Source organism: Camellia sinensis, chromosome 12, assembly GCF_055761805.1.
Source record: "Camellia sinensis isolate YWXY chromosome 12, ASM5576180v1, whole genome shotgun sequence".
NCBI classification, from domain to species: domain Eukaryota; kingdom Viridiplantae; phylum Streptophyta; class Magnoliopsida; order Ericales; family Theaceae; genus Camellia; species Camellia sinensis.
The window spans coordinates 73,267,501-73,282,574 of NC_138972.1; the positions used below are offsets into that span (position 1 = coordinate 73,267,501).

General features: G+C 37.0%; 1 protein-coding gene and 1 pseudogene across 7 annotated transcripts in view; both read right to left on the minus strand.

Annotated features, from left to right (window-relative positions):
- The window catches only part of LOC114291941 (uncharacterized), a 45,196-nt gene extending 30,585 nt beyond the window's left edge, over positions 1-14,611 (minus strand). For 3 of the 6 annotated variants that reach the window (XM_082898944.1, XM_082898945.1, XM_082898943.1), the window contains exons 1-4: positions 14,260-14,605; positions 4,920-5,145; positions 3,863-4,017; positions 3,614-3,759 (exon numbers count right to left, since the gene is read on the minus strand). In XM_082898944.1, the coding sequence (XP_082755070.1) occupies positions 3,614-3,759; positions 3,863-4,017; positions 4,920-5,145; positions 14,260-14,353 (621 nt within the window). In that variant the 5' untranslated portion in view covers positions 14,354-14,605. Of the gene's footprint in view, positions 1-3,613; positions 3,760-3,862; positions 4,018-4,919; positions 5,146-14,259 lie in introns of all 6 variants that reach the window. The other 3 variants (XR_014346561.1, XM_082898947.1, XM_082898946.1) reach the window with 3 other exon arrangements.
- Positions 8,368-10,290, minus strand: LOC114274937 (enolase 2 pseudogene; annotated as a pseudogene). The gene has a single exon (XR_014346562.1). The product of XR_014346562.1 is annotated as an enolase 2 pseudogene (transcript).
- Positions 14,612-15,074: the final 463 nt, after the last annotated feature.

A 15,074-nucleotide genomic window follows, 5' to 3' on the forward strand; every position in this document is an offset into this window, starting at 1 on the left:
GTAAAATAGGATTGAGTTTCAAAAAAGGAGACATCCATACTAACCCGAATTTTTTTCTTCGAGGATTATAGCACTTGTAGCCTCTTTCGTTTGGAGCATACACATTTTTCTACTCTAGGATCAAGTTTGGATCGAAATTGGCTAGGTATGTGAACAAATACAGTACAGGCAAAAATTTTTAAAGGCAAATCTGAATTAATTCTGCAATCAGGAAAGGTTTTTTTGAAATATTCTAGGGGTGTGACATATTACAAAACCCAGGTAGGCATTCTGTTAATTAAATAAGAGGCTGTCAAAATGGCATCTCCCCATAGATATTTGGGAACATACATAGAAAACATTATGGCTCGGGCTCCTTCCAGTAAATGCTATTTTTTCTTTCGGCAATACCATTTTGTTGAGAAGTGTCACGACATGTAGATTGATGAAAAACATCTTTTTCCCTTAAAAAATTCCCTATATATTCATTGAAGTACTCTTTTCCATTATCAGATCGAAAAATACTGATTTTTTAATGAAATTGATTGTCAACCATTTTGTAAAAATCTTGAAACACGTTTTTTACTTTAGATTTGTCTTTCATCAAATAAACCCAGCAAAGTCGAGTGTGATCATCTATAAAAGTTATAAACCACTTTACACCAGTCATGGTGGTAACCTTGGCGGGACCCCACACATCACTGTGGATTAAGTTGAATGGTTTAGAGGCATGGTAGGATTTTGTAAGATAAGTAGTTCGTGGCTTTTAGATAAATAACAACTTTCACATTGAAAAGACGAACAATCCAAATTTTTAAACAAGTTAGGAAACAAATGTTTAAGATATGAAAAACGGGGATGTCCTAGCTTAAAATGCCAAAGCATTATTTGCTCATGAGCCGAAATTGAACTAATACTACAACCATAGCCTTGACTTGTTTTATTGTTGGATATGTCACCATCAAAGTAGTAAAGACCATTGACAATTCTAGCACTGCCAATCATCCTCCCCGAGTTTTGGTCTTGAAATTCACAATGAGTCAAAGAAAACAACACGACAATGAGAGTTTTTGGATAATTTAATGACAGACAACAAATTGCAAGCCAATTTAGGAACATGAAGGACAGAGTGAAGAGTAATATTTTCTGAAATTTTTATTTGACCTTTTCCTACAATGGGTGAGAAACTGCCATCAGCAATCCTAACTCTTTCACTTTCAGAACAAGATAAATAAGTATTGAATAAAGAAGAGAAAGAAGTCATGTGATCAGATGCCCCCGAATCAATGATCCAAGGCATAGAATTTTGACTACAAGATAGAGCATAAGGATTGCTACCTGTTTGTGCAAGAGAACCACTAGAAGTGCTCGATAAAGAATTGAATTTTAGCAGTTTAAGAAGATGATCCATCTGCTCCTTACTGAACAGACTTGTTTCAACCTCATTGGCATAGAAGGATGCATGAATTGGTCTGTCACTTGATTTGCTGCTCTTCGAAGTTGCAGGCTTCCCATGGATCTTCCAACAGTTTTCCCGGGTATGGCATGGTTTATTGCAATAATCACACCATACTCGAGATTTTTCATTCTACCGTGGTTTAAAAACCTTGTTTGCGCTTGCATCCAATGCAATCATGGCTGAGTGTTCCACAGGTGCAGCAGCTCCCTTTTTCCCAAGCATCACATTCCTACGGCTTTCTTCTCTCCTAACTTCAGCAAAGACATCACCAATAGGAGGCAGAGGTTGGCGGCCAATTATTCTCCCTCTGACTTCATCAAATTCGATGTTTAAGCCGGCAAGGAATTTGTAGATACGGTGATCCTCCACCATCTTTCTGTTGTGATTGCAGCCCTCGGTTGACTTCCACTCATAATCATTGAACATGTCCAAATCTTGCCACAATCTTTTCAGAGAATTGAAGTACTTAGTGACATTGTCCTCTCCTTGACGAATTTCACCAAGTTTAATTGTCAACTCATATATTCGTGACTAATTTCCCAAATCCGAATACATCTGGGTGATATTATCCCAGAGTTCTTTGGCTGTTGGATAACACATACAGTTGGAGCTGATGTCTTCTTCCATGGAATTCACTAACCATGTCATGACCATGGAGTTTTTAGCATCCCAGATTCCCAGGTAGCATTCGCCGAGTCCTCTTTTGCTGGTTAAGAATCCAATCTTCTCTCAGCCCCGAATGTACATCCGGACTGACTGAGACCAACGCAGGAAATTATCACCATTGAGTTTAATGCTAGTGATTTGCACCGAGTGAGAATCAGTGTTGGAGGCATGTTTCTCAATCTTTTTCGATGAAGCAGTAACAGTGGATTCGGATGTGGTTTCTGGCATGGTGGTGGACAGCTAGCAGGTTCTAGAATTAGCTCAGAAGGGTCGGAGAATAAGTCCCTAGCTCTAATACCATGAAAGCTAGAAAGAATAATATTTCTTATTCTCATCTCTTAAACAATGTACACAGCACCTCTATTCATAGGAGATACAAGGCATAAAATTAGGGACTGATTAGCTACTAATTAGCTACTGATTCTGAGGACTGATTAGCTACTAATTTTGATTCTAAATATAAACTTTCATATTCTATAGTATTGACTAAATCTAAATATTTATAGTTGTGATATCCCAAAGAATTCAGCCATATCCTAGCAAAATTATTTTCTTCCCATTTCCAACAAAGAATAATGAATCTAACACAAGTCATAATGCTAAGTTTTCCTCTCATAAGAAGGGTAACTAGACCTTTATGTAGGAGGATTATTCAGCGTTGAATGAGTATTTAAAACTGAGAGTTGTATTTGAGTATTTTAGGGTTTGTTTTTGTTTTCTGTGTGGTTTATTCTCTTTCTCCGGTATTACCATTGTTCTTTTCCGGTTGTTCTACATCACTTAGCCCCAAATAACTGGCTTCAGGTACACGAATTTGTTTTCTCCTATCCACTCTATTCCAATCCATATTCTTAATTAAGTCTGAAGCAATCATGTAATTTGTCACCGCCCCATCCTAGGTCACTCTTTTTTCTTTTTTTTTTCCTTTTTGTTTTTTATAGTCCCATCCTATGCCACTCTTGACCTTCCTCTTTTCTTTTTGGCACCATGGACCCAAATCAGATCACTCTTTACAGGAACATTAATTGGTCAACGTTAACAACTATTACTCATTGTATCTTCAAGAAGTGCCACTCTAAATTATGCAATACAGAGACAAGAAGACTTTTCCATCCTCTTCATCATTTAATTCTAAAGCTGGAGAAGGACAAAAATCTAAGCCCTGTTTTTACTTCTCATCATTTCTTCTCCTTTGGAGAGACCATGAAAATATTAAATCCACAGAGGTTATAAGATTTTTGATTGTTATGGATCATATCGCCAATATTACCAGTGAATGCCTGTATTTTCTACAACCATATTTTTTGTCAAAAGGTTTCATGTTGAAAACATTTCCAGATTTCTGTACAACTAAACAGGCCAACAACTTTGATTTTTGTTATGTGATAGAAATTGAAAGCTGGTGAAGAATAAGTAGCACCATATGAGAATACAGAGCAAAATAAAAGGCAACAGATTATTTTTCTTTAAGAAAAAGACTACTATACAATGCACATCAAATCCAAATACCTGAAAAAGAAGGATAATAATGACAAGAAAAACTCCAACAGCCATTGAACTGCTACAATAGAAGGGAACCCAACTGCTGACCACTGGTGCCAACAGCAATAAAACAAAACCAAAAGCAAGACAAAAGAGACGCCATCTTTGAAACTCTGCACAAACAACAAAAGCCAAAGACAAACATCAAAAGATGGAGGGAGGGAGGGAGACAGACACAGATAAATTAAACCCAAGCACCAGGAGATAAATCCTGACCTTTATCAACTGTTACCGTCACATAACCAGCAATTTTATCAACAAACTTCACATCAACATATCTGTCCTCATAAGGTGACATTACAGGGCTCCAAAGCTCCTTGTGGACAGTTTTCCATTCGGTTTCACATTGACATAAACCACGTGAAGCATTCCTACAAAACACTTTCTATGTGAGATACTATTTTCAATCAACATAACTATCGCGTTGAAGTATCAGCTACGTTACACGGACTCTTCGTAATTTGAGAGGTACCCGTGTCGACATGACACAACACAACAAGGGTATGATACCGTTCACTCTAATACTAAGACTAGAATTTTTATCAGATTTTTTCACATCCCCAGTTGTCCGGGAGGACATCCGGGCAAATGTCCTAGAGGTCGTCCGGACATGAACAAAAAAGGCTATCAAAGTTGCTCGTGGGTGGACATCCGGGAGGATGTCTAGCCCAACAATAACAATTTAAATTTGATGAAAGATGAAAACCTCCATTTGATGAAAGTTTTGGTTCATCCCTCATTTGATATGAGTTTGATGAAAGGGTTAGAGGTTAAACAGTTGCCGTTTTTCATCAAATTTAAATTTGATGAAATATTAGATGCAGCATTGGAGATGGTCTTACATGAGCTTCTCATGTTTGGGACTAATACTAATTAAGGTGTTGGAATTTAACTTATATCCATGGAAAATAAATTATTCATTTTTTTTAATAACGTTACATATAATTTTTATTCAATATTTTTTAACTACAAATGTGTAGCATCATCATAAAAATATGTAATCATTTTGAGCCATAAATTATTGTAACTTTATCAAAAAAATACATAATATTTTAATTGATACATCCATGTTTAGCAGTATCCACGTATCCGTGTCTAATTTTGGGTACCTTTTAGATGTACTCGCGTATCCCTCATTTAAAGGTTTGCCGAGTCTGACCCCTAAATACATACCCGCACCCGACACTTGTACCCGAGTCCATGTAACACAGAGTATTAAGGAGAGAAAGAGGGTGGGTGTTAAAGAGTCAAAATTCAAGGACATTTCACTTACTGGTGAAAACAAATCTGAATTTTGTTGTGCAGTCTCTCAGGAATTACTGCAGATGGGACCAATTTAACCTGATATGCACTGGCATAACTCCCAAGTTTCAATCTTGACTGACCAACAACTCGAACACGTTCACACAATAAAACATCTTTGGAACCATGAGAAGATGATGTATAACCGGTGAGAGGAGATGGAGTGACATCAATAACTGGATTTTCCAAATCAATGCCTGTATTATTAACATTTAGGGATAATTAATTATCAAAAAAAAAATATATTACCAACAAAAAAAGGTAACATTGGAAGTAAGTAGCAAAATTAAGCTAGAAAAGAAATGACATGTTCTAGGAATTCCATGATAGACATCATGTAACACATCCCTTAAATTAGTATTTCCCACACCACATTACTCAAATGAACCACAAATTCAGCCTTTGAAGTGACATATTCTGAAAATGCCATGTTCTAGTTGGACAAGCCCAACCACCCACATAAAAGTTAATTATGTTGTTGTTGACCTAATAGAGACCCTAATTCTATTAACAACTGTGAAATTTCCAAGTTACAAAACTTTGGAGATCTCATGTAAATGAAACTCCTTTACCTACATAAAGCACATTTAATATAACCATGAGGTTAAAACATTCATCTCATGAATCACATCCATTATATATGAAAACCTATGAAGCACATGCACTCCATCTAGCCTAATGTATTAGTGTCCAACACGTCTAGGACACAGACAAGTTCGAACACGCGGCAAACACATGTCAGACATGCCCTCTCTTCTATCCCACTTTTGTTCACTTCTTTTAGTTGTTGGACACACCTCCAACACTCTCTGAACACTTCTTGGACACGATGATGGCCAAAAATAAAATAAAAAAATCACTGATTTTGTTCAAGCTACCTGTAGGAACTCTAGATCTGTGATTCACAGAGAAAGAGATGAAGGAAGAAGTCACACAAGAGACAATAACAGTATAGAAGAAGCATACTTACCTGGTTCAACTTCGTCTTCTTCGACAGAGGCATCCTGGGTTCAGAATCTTTTTTTTTTTTTTTTCCACTTAATGGGGTAGGCTCTCTTTTTGTTGGTCTGTTGTACATTGTTATAGGCTTTGTGGGTGTTTTATTCTAAAATGCCACAGACCCAATTCATTGTGCATGGCTTTCTACTTGGACTACATCAAGCAGGTTTAAAAATCAAGCCCATCATGTCAAAGCATGATGAGGAAAAAACTATATTGCAAACCAATCCAAGAAAATAAATAAACAAATAGTTTATTATAAATAAATCATATCCAATAAAAAATTTAAAAAAAATAAAACACAATATTGATTTAGTATTTTCTAAATTCATGAATATTGTAATATATATGACATAAATATATAAAAACATTATTTTTTTTCATGTATCCCCCAACATGCCGTGTCCTAAAATTTTGAAAAATTGTCATGTCAGCGTATCCATGTCTATGTCCCTGCTTCTTAGATGAAGACATTTCAAATAATAAAGCATGAGCATAACATTAATTCCAATAAATAAATAATCAAATACATGAATCTAATTGGCTTAAAAACATATACACTATGAAGCACCAATACTCCAAAATATGTGTTGTAGCAGTGTCAAAGAGAGGAACACAGAGGGGACTCATGTGTCCCTTTATTTAATTACTTCTTTTTCAAGGGACACCCCAACTAGTTTTTTATCCCCTTTTCTTAGTTCTTTTTATGCATGTTGGATGTTGAATGTTGAATGACTATTACTTTTTGCTTAAATTTAAATAATTAATAGATGTCAATGTTGTGGTAAGGTTTCTTTGCAGTCTTGTTTTCCATTGATTTTTCATATTGCCATTGATCAGGAGGCTGTGGTGGCATCTTATCTAGATGGAGTTGGAGGTGCGGTGGTTTGGGATATTATATTGCGCCGGCAGGTTCAGGATTGGGAGGTTGGGTAATTGGTGGATTTACGGAGTTTATTGTACAGGGTACGGGTTTAGGGAGGTGAGGGAGGACATCTTGATGTGGGGGGGTCAGGTGCAAAAAGGTGTTTTCTCGATTTTGTCGTTCTACCAGGCTTTGTCTAGTGGTGTGGAGGGGGAGTTTCTTTGGCATCGTGTTTGGGTTACAAGTGTTCATCTAAGGTGGCGTTTTTTGCATAGACGGTAGCTTTTGATTGAATTCTAACTATTGATAATTTGGTTCACCATCGTTATTTTCTAGTAAACTGGTATTGTATATGTTATGGTAATGCAAAGTCTGTGAATCACTTGCTTATCCATTGTCCTGTGGCTTATTGTTTGTGGGTGCTTATCTTCTCTACTTTTGGAATTGCTGGGGTTCAGCAAAAGGGGGTGATGGCGGTCCTATGGAGTTAGGGAGGGGGTCAGATTGGGAGGCAGCGGAAGGCTTAGGCCATGGCCCCATTGTGCTCAATGTCGCTAGTTGGATTGGAACGGAATCGCCGTATTTTTCAGGGGGTGGCTCGGTCTGTCTCGTGGTTAGAAAATAGGTTTTTTGTAGTTTTGTATAGTTGGGTTACAATGAGGGTAGACCTAGATTTGTTCATTTTTTTGATTTCTTGAATGATTTGATTGGTTATGCAGTCTTCCCCTTTTCAAGGCACATTTTGTATTTTTTCAATCATCTTGATGCTACAAGCAATAAACTTTATTTATCACAAAAAAAAAAGAGTGATTTTTTTATTATTTTGCATTAGTATTAATTTTTGTTAATTTTAATTGTTTGTAAATGTAATATTAATCTACATATATATATATATATAATTAATTTGTATTGTCATGTCCCCGCCGTGTCTGTGTCTTCATTTTTTCGAAATCACTATGTCTCGTGTCCATGTCCTAGCATCTTAGCATATACCCTAGCATTGACTTGTCTACTAATAAATGGTTTGTTTATAGACATTTCTTTTTGATGAATTCTCTTTCCTTTTCCTTATTTTTCTTCCTGTGTTTCTTCTCCTACTAAATGGCTACACACTACCTTTCATCCTTGGTCCTCCTCCTTTCTCTATCCCTACCATGAGGCGCACATAGCCACATTGTTAAAACCTATCACCTACTTCACCCACTTCACCTACTCCACTACACCTACTCCACCCACTTCACCTACTCCACTTCACCTACTCCACCAACTACCTATTCTTCTCTTCTATATATAGGAATTGTAAACATAACAACATAGAATCAATCAATAATACATCGATTTTTACATGGTATCAGAGCAAGGTTAAGAACCTAGTATTTTCGTTCCACCGGCGGGCGGCAATCTCGCCTTGGCCGCCCGCCGGACAAACCCAAATTTCCCTAGTTTCTTCTTCAATGGCAGATTCTTCTACTCCACTGTCAAGCCACCACCGCTGCAACTCCACAACCGGGCCATCATCACCGATAGCCTCACTCACCTTGGCTGCTTCATGTTCTTCTCAGGCCGAACCTTACACTAATCCAACACCCCCATTGATGACATTGAATGCAGGTACAGGTAGCACCAAAGTTTTGTTACCAGCAAGATTCGCAATGTGCTTGTAAAGGGGAATCTTATTCACCATAGCTCCTGCTTTACATACAGCAAGTGAAACTGCCAATATAGCATTTGCGCCAAGCTTTTGTTTGCACCAGCCCCATTCATTAACTGTCCCATCGAGTTCTTGCACCATGAAGTTGTCAATTTTGGTCTGTTCTGTTGGGTCCTTGCCAATCAATGCAGGTCCGATGATTGAATTCACATTATTCACAGCCTTGAGGACGCCTTTTCCGAGATAATCTGAACCCCCATCTCTCAATTCCAAAGCTTCGTAAACACCTGTGGAAGCACCACTGGGAACAGCAGCCCTAGCAAAAGTTCCATCATCACAAATGACATCAACTTCGACGGTTGGATTTCCACGGCTGTCGAAGATCTGGCGAGCTTTAACGGCTTTGATCGTCACCATTGTTACTTCAATCGCAAAAACACTTTTCTATCTCTCGACTGTTTACTGAGGGGCGTCTTTATGGAGAGCGTTGGAGCTGAGGGTGCTTCAGCAGCTGCACCTCTAAATCAGTGGAGGCATGATGCGTGGAAACCACCGCTTGTTAAGGTTGGAGACAAAGTACAGAAGGGACAGGTTCTATGCATCATTGAGGCCATGAAGTTGATGAATGAACCCACTTTCAACCCCACAATCTTTTTTTTAATCAACCCACTATCTCTCTCTCTGGTCCCTTTTTCTCTCTCTCTACTCCAGGATCCACCACTTTGTCCACTTTCCAACCCCTTCCTTCACCTTTTGCACTCCACTCACCATATATCTACCGATTCAGGGGACAAAGCATATATATCTTTTATTATTATAATATATTACCCACACTATTATCCTTCACTCACCCTATGTCTACTGATTCATCAATATATATATATAATGATTTTTCACAAACCTTTATTTTATTTTATTTTTATTTTTTCTATCTTTCTTTTTCATCAATACTTCAATATTCTACAACTCAGTTGGTGAGTATCATTCTTTTTCCATTCTCTTATTATTTTATTTTATTTTTATTCCAATAGCAAAAAAAAAAAAAAAAAAAAAAAAAAATCCATTCACAACCAACTCGTTTTCATTTCACAAACTTGTCATTTCTTCATGCCGGGATCAACCCCGATCACCATTTTACAGCCAAAAAAAAAAAAAAACAAACAAACAAACAACCAAAACCACAACCACCACATCCACAGGCGGGATTTTTCTTCTCTACTCTGCCGCCGGTCTTTTCTTCTTGCCTCCGTCCTGGGCGGCCCTTGACGGTGTTGCCTCCGTGTTTCCCACTCCACTGGGCACGATCACTACTCCCTGCTCCTCCACTGCAGCATATGGCGGCCCTCCAAATCGGAACATAACGGTGGCCTTCCGCTTCAGCTCCTTATTTTCCGCTTTTAGCACACTTATCTCTGCTCGCGCATCCTTATACATGCGCTGGAGCAGAGCCAGCTGGGCGTTTAACTGCTGCACCTCATTTGTCCTACTCTGAAGCCGGTGCGACAAGTTTGTGACCGCCGTCATGGTTTCCACACATGACTTCAATGTATACTAATTGGCCTCAATATCCGTTTGCACTGCCATTTTTTGCTCCACCGACCGCATCGGAAAGTTCAACGGAGCAAAACCAGAGGTGTTTGGTTGAGGTTCACGGGCCACCGCACCAATTATTTCTCTAGTTGACTCGTTGAGGTCGGGAAAGAGAGTGAGCAGACCACGGGAAGAAGAGGCCATGTTCTGGGTAGCTAAACGGGAAGAACAGGCCATGTTTTTGGGTTGCTAAGTGTTTCAGAGAAGCAGCGATTACCGATTGGTACTGTCAGACAGGGTTGGTTACAGAGTGTTTCAAGATTTGCAGCTCTTAGAGACCAGCTCTCCGAGAATGCAGAGGTTTCAACTGGTTTGTTATGCTTCCCAGCCTCAGCCTCCGCTTCGGTTTATAAAGACCATGACGAAGAGGCCGACACGCGCTCTGTCGATCACGTGCCTCGCCGCGTGTCTGGCGCGCCTTTTGATGGCTCGCCGCTCGATGATTTCTGTCGGGCACATCTTTTGATAAAGTGGGCGCGCCTTTTGAGGGCGCGACTTTTGAGGGCTCGATATATATATCCATGTATATATATTTGGGCAGCCTATATACACCTTCATACAGTGTATTTTACAACGGTCCGACATGACCCCATAAACTGTCCCGACATTGATTCCGGTTAGCTTCTCCATCGATCCGGTGTGACCTCGTCAACTGTCCAGACTTTATCTGCTACAACGGTCTGCCACAACCATCCAGTGTCCTCTACAACGTTATGACACAACCATCCAGTGTCCTCTACCACGTTATGACACAACCATCCAGTGTCCTCTACAACGTTATGACACACCCATCCAGTGTCTTCACCAACGGTCTGACACGACCATACAGTGTCTCCTATCCTCTTTTATTTTTATGTATTTTCTTGTTTTGTTACTCTCTCCAAACTCAAGTTGGTTAGTTCCTATCCCCCTTGAGTTTGCGGGGGGCTGTTAAAACCTATCACCTACTTCACCCACTTCACCTACTCCACTACACCTACTCCACCCACTTCACCTACTCCACTTCACCTACTCCACCTACTACCTATTCTTCTCTTCTATATATAGGAATTGTAAACATAACAACATAGAATCAATCAATAATACATCGATTTTTACACACATGTATATTGTATTTTTCGATTTTATCTTATCTATCGGAAGTCCAGTTCAACGTCACAAACTTGTTTGTTTTCGTCTATGAAGCACAGACAAGGACATGCGGACACGCAAATACACAAATTTTAAAAAAATAGAGGACATGACACGTTGGGGACACGTTCAATATATATAATTGAATTTATATATTATATGTCATAAAATTATTAAAAAAAATATTGAAAGGTAATTAAAAATACAAAATGACACTATTAAAATTATATTTAAAAAAAACACTTTATATTTCAGCATAAAAATTGGTCCTATAATAAAACTAATAAACACACCATTAAAATTAATAATTTCAGCAATTTCAACTATAATTTTTTTTTCCCTTCAAATAAAACTAATTTGTTCTTTCAAATAAAATTATAAAACTAATCAGCCAACAAAATAATAATAATAATAATAATAATAATAATAATAAAATAATAATAAGAGACAGAAAAGCATTACATTCAAGAAGAAAAAAGAAAGAGAGAGAGAGAGAGGCCTTACATTCAACACAAAAAAAAAAAAAGAGAGATAGAGATAGAGATAGCGAAGAAGAGAGAGAGAGAGAAGAAAAACAGAGAGCGACAGAGAGATAGATCGAAAAACTCAAAGAAGATCGAAAAAGGAGAAGAAGAAGATCGAACAAGAAGAAGAGAAAAAGAAGATCAAACGAACAAGAAGAAGAAAAGAATCGAAGTACTTACCTTCAATATGGCAACGAGCAGTGAGCAACCCTTTCTCTTGTTTCTTCTCTTCAATCAATTCGATTGTAGGATTTCAAATTGGGTTAATTGTTTTAATTTTGTTTTTTTACAATTTGACCCCACTTCAAGCTTCAAAAATTATGTTTTGCACCCCGCAATGTTCGAAACGTGTTTGAACGTGTCCGGAAAGTGTCCAGCTGCAAAAATTCAAAAAAAAAAGAAAGGGACACTCTCAAGAGTGTCAAACACGTGTCCACAGCGTGTCCGACATGTGTCCAACACTGATACGCAAGCCCCGGAGAGGTGTCCATACTTCATAGGTTTTCATACCATAGAGCTCTTAACAATATTTATGCTATGAAATAGAACTGCGACTTAGACCTATACCAAGGTTTCAGACATAAAGGAAATAGCATCTTTATCTAAATTCAGTCTATTAACCAATTTTTCAAAATTTTGTTTAAGACAATTGAACATTGGGTACATTTTTATTTGTTGATGACCGGGTGTCCAAGTCAACTTACGCACACCTCAACTAATCCCGAGACCCACGCAAAACACCCCCTCCACAGAGATCGGACAAATCTTGAGCAGAACCCACAGGCGTGGCCCCAAGGAGTTGATAGCACTTAGTAGAAGTTGAACTCAAGACCTTGAAGGGAGCACACCCCCAAGCTGCACCCACTAGGCCAAACCCTTGGGGTTAACATTAGGTACATTTACCATGCATTTCTCAATTCCATCCCTTTAGAATTCACATGAGGTAAATACAAAGAACCCTAGAAAGAAGAAGATTAGAGGCTTCTGTGTACTCAACTTACAATAGAGAAAAAGTTGATGGCTTAAGAATACATATCCTAGCATTGACTTATCTACTAATAAACAGATTGTTTCTAGACATTTCATTTTTATGAATCTCTTTTACTTTTCCTTCCGTTTCTTCTTGAGGTTCTTCCCCTCACTCTTCTTCTTCTATTGAATGGCTATCTCTTCCTCTTTAAAGATCCTACAGACTCCCTTTCATCCTTGATCCTCCTCCTTTCTCTATCCCTGCCATGTGGCCCCTATAGCGCTGTATTGTATTTAGGGTTAAATTCATTTTACCTCCTTGTGGTTTGAGGCCAGAGCACTTGACCCCCTTATTGTTCAAATATAGCCAGAAAGCCCCCATATGGTTTTGAATTAAAGTGCAACCGTTAACACTGTTAACTATAATTGTAAAATGACTATAATACCTCAAACCCTATATTTTTGTCATTTTCTCTCTCTCCGCTCTAATACACATAATTTATAATATCTAACATTAATTTAATTAAATCACAATTAATTATAAATTCTTGATTATTTATTGTAATTCTTAACTTGTTATTCTAATTTTAATTTAATTATATTTTATATCATAATTAATCCTAAATATTTGATTATTTATTATAATTCCTAACATGTTAATTTAATTTTAATTTAATTATATTTTAGTTCAATTCTTAATTATTATTTATTTTATATTTTATTTAATTATGTTTTAAATCAATTCTTCATTATATTTTATATTTTAGATCAATTCTTAATAATATTTTAATTTATTTAATTTAATTAACATATTAATCTAATTTTAAATTTGGAGAAAATGGAGGTAAATTTGTTTTTTTGTCGTCTTAATTTCACGTTAATTTTTCAAAAAACCAAACTTACTCTAAAAAATGGTGTGTGTAATGCACCTTCTGTTAGTTTGGATTGGAAAACTAACGGTAACACTTTAGGCCAAAACCACATGGGGTTTTCTGACTATATTTGAATCATAGGGAGATCTCCAAGCCCCAACCACATGGGGTAAAATGAATTTAACCCTTGTATTTATCAAAATATATATATATATATATATATTGTGGGTGATAATTGTGATACTTGCCCAATTGCCCAATTCCTTAAAGACTCTAATGTGTGACCCTAACCTAGCAGTTACATAGCCTACAATATCATTCATCAAGTCAGGCATTATAGTCTTACAATGGTTAGAACACGCTTATCTCCAGCGTAAGTGTGTATGAGAAAAACAAAGTACAATTATTGAGAGGAATTCAAGAAGGATCTTTATTCAAAAATCAATAATAATTATATATAGAACCCATATTGCAAATGCACTCACAAATTACAAATTGAACTATTAGCATACCAAAAAAAATAAAATAAAAAATGAATCTCCTATATCCTACAGCTTGAAGATCGCGATTGATTAAATCTCTACACCAAATCAATTAAACAAAAACTTCACAACATAACCCTAAAATCTCTACAAAATCAATTCAAAAAAAAATCACAGACACACAGAGATAGGGTTTGAGTAGAGAAAGAGGTGTGAAGTAAAAAGTACCTTCGAATGTAGGATCATCGCTTGAGCATGAAAGGATAGAGAACAAGAATGCGAGAGAGAAAACAAGAAGAGGAGGAGCTACAGAAGAGCCCATCGCTCCAAGGAGAAGAAAGAACGCGCCACGCGCGCTTTGGGTTTGGGTGGGCCTTTTTGATGATTTTGGTTTTTCATTTTTTGGGTTTTTTTATGGAACAGAGATGAATCGAAATTGGATTTTGAGGAAAGTCTCTCTCTCTCTCAGCCCTAGGGGCGGCAATTCATTGCCGCTCTCCTAACTCTACATAATTGCGCCAATTGATTAGAGGATCCGAATGCTGAAATTTGAGCCTTTACGGGCTTTACACTGGTTATGTTGAGCTGAGGGCACAGTAATAGGGGGTGTTTGGAAGTTTGGTTTTTGATTTTTTTTTTTTTTTTTCCACTAAAAGACAAATTGGTTACAAAATCAAAAAAAATCAATCCAAATAAAATATCACATCAAACCCCATAATCATTTACTTTTTATCTCACAAACATTTCATCCAATTATAAAAAAATCCAACTATCTTTCCAAACACAAAAAAAAAAATTCTCCAATAATATCTTACAAATAAAAAAACCTACAAAAAAATTCACTTTCCAAACACTCGCATAATTGTTGTGTTTTGATTTGAAATTTATTATAATTTAAATTGTTCATTCGTAAGATTCGTCGAGTATTTTAAACATGTTAAAAAATAATATTAATTAGATATCATTAACTATATGATCGGATTACATTTATCATAAAAAAATATATATTTTGTTTTTCTTTTAAAATAGTATCAAAAGTATGA